The sequence below is a fragment of the Grampus griseus genome, assembly GCF_964374135.1.
Source record: "Grampus griseus genome assembly, chromosome: 20".
NCBI classification, from domain to species: Eukaryota; Metazoa; Chordata; class Mammalia; order Artiodactyla; family Delphinidae; genus Grampus; species Grampus griseus.
The window spans coordinates 50,591,946-50,598,136 of record NC_139014.1 but is presented as its reverse complement, the minus strand read 5'-3'; the positions used below and the strand labels follow the sequence as shown (position 1 = coordinate 50,598,136).

Sequence of the window (6,191 nt, the reverse complement as noted above, 5' to 3'; positions counted from 1 at the left end):
GTTTTGTCAAAGTCTATCCAAGTTAACACTTTAATCCTTCTTCTGTGCTACTAATGAAACAGCTGCTAATGAAATTCAATGAGAACACTAAACTAGGAGGTGTTGGAACCCCAAAGAAATAATAAAAAGGGATGAAACAAGATTAGAAATATTAGCAGATTGAGACAAAATTAGACTGAATTAAAAAATGAAAGCGAACATTGCTGGTGGGTGTGTAACTGGTACCACTTTCCTGGAGGGCAATTTTGCAATATGTATCAAGTGCCTTAAAAATGTTCATGTAAAAAAATGCTCTTATCAATTTGAACTATTTTGTTTAAAGGAACTAATTAAATTAAAAAAAGAAATACATGGCAGTGGGAAAAAAATTTAAAAACTGAAAATTATAGAGAAAATAACAGTCATTTATAATCCTCCCAGTCACCTGTAAGACTTTGGTGCATCTTCTTACAGCCTTCTTTCTAGCCTTATATATGGACTTTTAACATATTGGCAACATGGTGCACATGGTGATTTGTAAGTTCTTTTCTTTTCTTTTTTTTTTTTTTGCGGTACGTGGGCCTCTCACTGTTGGGGCCTCTCCCGTTGCGGAGGCTCAGCGGCCACGGCTCACGGGCCTAGCCACTATGCGGCATGTGGGATCTTCCCGGACCGGGGCTCGAACCCGTGTCCCCTGCATCGGCAGGCGGACTCTCAACCACTGCGCCACCAGGGAAGCCCCTGGCTTGTTTTTATGGAACTATTTTGAAAACTTTTTCAATTTCTTCTACAATTACTAGATTTTTAAAGTATTTTCCTCCCTCTGGAAAAGCTTAGGCAATTTATATTTTTCCACAAAGTTGTTTATTTACTATTTTCAAATTCAATAATCTAAAATTGTATTAAATATTTGCTATAAATTTTAGAATAAATTTATATTATTGGCTATATCCTCTTCATCGTTTCTAATTTTGTGGCGTTTTCCCCTAGATTTCTTAATTAGATTTGCCAAATCTTTGTCTCTATCAGGAGTCTGTAACCTGTAGCCTGTGTGCCAAATCCTGCCTGGTGCCTCTTTTTGTACATATGTGGTCTAAGAATGGTTTTGACTTTTTTTTTGGCCACACCATGAGGCTTGTGGAATCTTAGTTCCCCAGTCAGGGACTGAACCTGGGCCCTCGGCAGTGAGAGCGTGGAGTCCTAACCACTGGACCACCAGGGAATTCCTGTTTTTATGTGTTTTAAGTGGTTGACAAAAGGTGAAAGGAATAATTCTCGTGACATGAAAAATTTTAGGAAATTCAACTTTCAGTGTCAATAATAAACTTTTATTGGAGTCTAGCCAGGCGCATTCATCTGTATACTTTCTACAGTTGCTTTCATGCTACAAGGGCAGTTGAGTAGTTGCAAAAGAGACCATACGGCCTGCAAAGCCCCAAATATTTACTATGTGGCGCTTTACAGAAAAAGTTGGCCAAACCCTGGTCTATAGGACACAAGCTTTGGTGGATATATCTCTGAACCCCCTATTTTATTATGTTATCTTGGTTTCCAGATCCTTATTGTTAATATATTTGATCAAAGTCAGAGTGGTATATTAAAGTTTCTTATAACTATGGAGTTTTTGCCAGTTTCTCCTTGTATACTCAGTCATTTTTGTTTTATAGACACAATCTCTATGTTCCCGAGAGCTAAGGTTGACGATACATTGCAGAAGAGTCTCCTTTACAAAAATAAAATGCCTTCTTTGTTTTACTATATATCGCACCTTGAGCCCTACTGTTTCATATTAATATTAATACCCTGATTTACTTGTGATTCCTGACATGTCTTGCCCACTTTGTGTTAAGTGTCACTTTTGTAAACAGAATATACTTGGATTTTAATCTTTTTGACCCATTCTGAAAGATTAATTTAAGAGTTTAGTCCATTTTTATTTACTATTATACACTCATTTTTATCATCTCCCTATCTTTTGCTCTGTGAACTATTTTTTTTAATGTTTTTTGTTTTTTCCCTAGAATGAAGGGAAAGGTTTACAACCAATTTAAAATTTACTAGAATAAAGTTACCACCATGTGAATAACTGTTTTTAATTTTAAAAATATAGAACAGTTCAAAGAAAAATGTAGCAATCACCCATATTTCCACTATCAGAATTCATCACTGTTAAATAAGATTTTGGTATTTTTACTTCTAGCGTTATTTTTTTCTATGTGTATATATATATATATATATATTTAAAACATCATATAAATAAGAATAAATCATGCATAAAATATTAGAACCTCATAGATGAAGACAGAGTCTCCAATCCTCTTTCCGTCACTCCAGGTCTCCAGTATTATGCTACATATCTATTTTTCTAGTCCTTTTTAGCCACAGAAAGTACACGTATTTCTGGCTATACACAGTCTTCCTACCAAACTTCACTCTTAACAACTTGTGAAAAATTTTACTCAACACCTGCTAGGCAGATAAAAAATGGACTGTAATGAAATCTCATGCACGGGGAGCAACAAATTTTAGGCTAAGATTCTCTGACTGTAAGAGGGAGGCCAATGAAGGAAGGTGGATGGAAAACACTTTCGTTTGTCCCTATCGCTCTGCCATCCTGCCTCAGGGATTCAGCCTGAGTGAGTGGCCACTGCTACTGTTTACCCAGAAAATAGTTTCCATAGTTTTTAGAGATACTGACATTTACATCTTTTTTGTATGTTCTACTAAGTATTTTAGAGGCAAGACACAACAGAATCGAGAGTTGGCAGCTTCCTGCCGTATTATCTGGAAGCTCCATATATTATATTTTATATTCAGAGAAACAAAAAATGAAAACAGTAGTTTTTAAAATGCCAGTGAATGTACCCTAGGGGAAACGTAATTCTGGAAAAACACTCAACGGATACATATTTTAGAAGGTAGCAATGGCTCAAAGCAGCAAAAGCAGAGAAGAAAACGGAGACTAGCTTGCAGTGTGATTCTGTTGTATCACGGGATGAGGCCAGTGCTATTTCTGGATGTTCCACGCACTTCAGGATGCGGAATTGAGTCCTGCCCCAGAATACCTCTAGTGAAATACTATACACTATATAACTTGGCAGCTGAATTAAAATTAAAGATAAAAATATATAAACAAAAGGTTGACAGAATTCTAGATTACCTAATATGACACGATCAGAAGCGTTAAGCATGTATATAGTTCAGTGAAGCCACATTTAATATTAATCTGCCTATAAATCCTAGGTGTAGATATGACCTAATTCCTCCCCTCCACAGGGTTAATTAGGAAATTGAGAAAAGTATAATGAGCTGATTGAATCGAAACACATTATCTGCTAAAATGGAGATCACACAATAGAAATACTGGAAACACCATTTCTTTTCTAATAATAGTACCCATTGTCAGTACAGTCGTATTAGAGATGGCACTCATGATGCTGGGTACGTGCAACCTCCCCATCTACCTTAACAGCCTCTACTACAGGGTCTGGTTCAGGAAAGCAGGGCTAGGCTGGTCTGTGTCTAGAGGTGGCCCCCACATTTTTGGCCCCCTGACCAGAAGCCAGCCGAAACACAGGCTGGCCAACAGCTTACGGCAGCATTGTATGAAAAGCTGTGATGGGCCAGATTCCTCTCTCGGAAATTTAAAACAGAAGAATGGGAGAAAACCTGGCAATTGAAAACAGAAGAGAGTAGCTGAGTCAAAGGAGTGAGTTAAGATTCTGATACCTTAACTACAGACCCTGCTCCTTCTGCAGTCTTGTTTATCCGTTGTTTCAGCTTTCCTCCACAATCAGAAATTAATAGTGTACTAGGTTTCTTTTTTAAACAGTGTAGTTTTTTTTTTAAGATTTTTTTTTGATGTGGACCATTTTTTTTTTAAGTCTTTATTGAATTTGTTACAATATTGCTTCTGTTTTATGTTTTGGTTCCTTGGTCATGAAGCCCGTGGGGTCTTAGCTCCCCGACCAGGGATTGAACTTGCACCCCCTGCATTGGAAGGCGAAGTCTCAACCGCTGGACTGCCAGGGAAGTCCCCTCCCCCACCTTTTTTTTTTTGGTAATAGGGTTTTAAAGTATTTTTACAAACAAACACATCAGCTTCACAACTCTGTAAAGTTAGGTGCGATTAAACTATCCATTTTACAAATGAGAAAGCTGAGGCAGAGTAGGATCAAAATAATTTGAGGTCACATAGCTTCGCAATGGCATAATCGTAAGACAGTTGTTTTTTCCCTTAGGCCACTGATTTGTTTGAATGCTACTGTTCTCTTTACAGTCCTTTCTCCGCAAACATTAGCTACATCAAGAAGAATATTGTAAGGCAGAAAAAAGAGTTTCCCTCTTACCTGTCTGCTGTATGGTTGTTATTGCCTGAGCATTACACTGTAGCTGTAACATGTGTCTCAGCATGGCCACTCCCCAAATATTCAACTCTGGATACAACACAGGAGCCGCTGCTGCTTTCAGCTTAGATGATCTCAGGCCTGTTGTGAAGGCCTGCAGACTGGCTGCTTCGAGCTGCCTGCACAGTGCAGAAACACTCAGAGCACAGAGGAATTTGTGTACGGGGCTATGGTTTCCGGTATGGGGTAAAAGGCTGAAGACAGCATTATAATTACTTTCATACTTCCCGTTAATATCACACCCAGGAATCGGGGTCTCAACTGTTTTGCCCTTGTTTTTACTCTCCCCTCCCAGGTCATAGCTGAGTATTTGCGCCAGATTCTTGCTTTCAGGTAAACAGGTATCCCTGTTGGTAATCTCACCACAAAGCTTATTTATGACTTTGCCAGCTTCCTCAAATCTAGCTAAAAGAGTCGACCTCAGGGCAATGTGGCAAAAAGCACCCAGTGTGAGAAGCAGCCCCCCTAGAGAACACTCTATACTATGGTAGCGGTCCCAGGCCTGCTGCAAACACTCCTGGCTGCAATACTTGGCATAGCTGCACCCATCGCAGGGAACTGGGGCCGAAGTGTGCTTCAAACATCGGTGACAGTAGAGGTCCCCATTGGTAGCTCTGGTATCCCACTTGCTCTCGAGGCCACCATGCCATGGTGGCATTTCTCCTGGGTTAAGGACACTCACAAAAGCATCCTCTTTCACCAGAAGCTCTCCTGGGAGAATATCTTTTGTGGCAACCAGACAGCGGCCTTTTAAAGGGTCTGTACATAAGCTGACAGATGATGATGTGCTGGAAATCTGTTCATTCTCTTCCCTTAGGTCCATATCCTCCAAGGCTTTGGTTAGAGCTGCTGGGGAGGTTTCTGTGAGATTCTCCTTTTCCTGTACCTTTACCTTCAGACGACAGAGGGTTCTCTGCAGAACCTGAAATTGGGAAGCTGCTAGGGTTGGTTTGGCAGCAAAGTTACTTTCAAGATCACTGATGGTCTGGCTTGCCTCGTGTGGTCTCCCCAGGGTCACCAGACACTCCGCCTTACGCAACAGCAACTTGGGTTGCAATCTTTCTGGATATCCATGCGTCTGTGCTCTGACGATGTCTTTAAGGCATGTCTGCAAACAGAAAGAAAATCCCAAAATGACCCTTGGTCCCTACTCTTAAATGTCCACTTGAAAGTCTTAACAAAAATCTACAAGTTAAGGATTATTAAAAATGGAACAACTACAATCATGTGCTTATTTCTTTAAATCATATTCTACTGTGATCTTTTTTTTGCGGTACGCGGGCCTCTCACTGTTGTGGCCTCTCCCGTTGCGGAGCACAGCCTCCGGACATGCAGGCCCAGCGGCCATGGCTCACGGGCCCAGCCGCTCCGCAGCATGTGGGATCTTCCCGAACCGGGGCACGAACCCATGTCCCCTGCATCGGCAGGCGGACTCTCAACCACTGCGCCACCAGGGAAGCCCTACTGTGATCTTTTAATTGAATGATTAGAAACAGATGCTGAAGATATTATGTTTAACTGTCATTAAATATTTCTGATTCTAAGGAAAAAAGTCTTACAGATAGAAGAAGCATAGTATGATGATTAAGAGGGCATCCCAGTACAGACTCTGCCTCTTGCTAGCTGTATGACCTTGTGCAAATGAATTAATTTCTCAGTGTCTTAGTTTTCTCATCTGAAAAACAGGGATAATAATACCTCACAGGATAGAAATAAAAATGAAAATAAGGTAATATATCTAAAGTGTTAAAAAGATGCCTGGAACACAGTATGTGCTCAATACATGGGAATCACTATTGTAAGAAG

At 40.1% G+C, this 6,191-nt stretch overlaps 1 protein-coding gene across 3 annotated transcripts in view; it reads right to left on the bottom strand.

Annotated features, from left to right (window-relative positions):
- SMYD4 (SET and MYND domain containing 4) overlaps positions 1–6,191 on the bottom strand; it is a 36,457-nt gene that overhangs the window by 8,841 nt on the left and 21,425 nt on the right. For 2 of the 3 annotated variants that reach the window (XM_082678019.1, XM_082678020.1), the window contains one exon: positions 4,329–5,493. In XM_082678019.1, the coding sequence (XP_082534145.1) occupies positions 4,329–5,493 (1,165 nt within the window). Of the gene's footprint in view, positions 1–4,328; positions 5,494–5,944; positions 6,049–6,191 lie in introns of those variants that run through there. The other variant, XM_082678021.1, reaches the window with a different exon arrangement.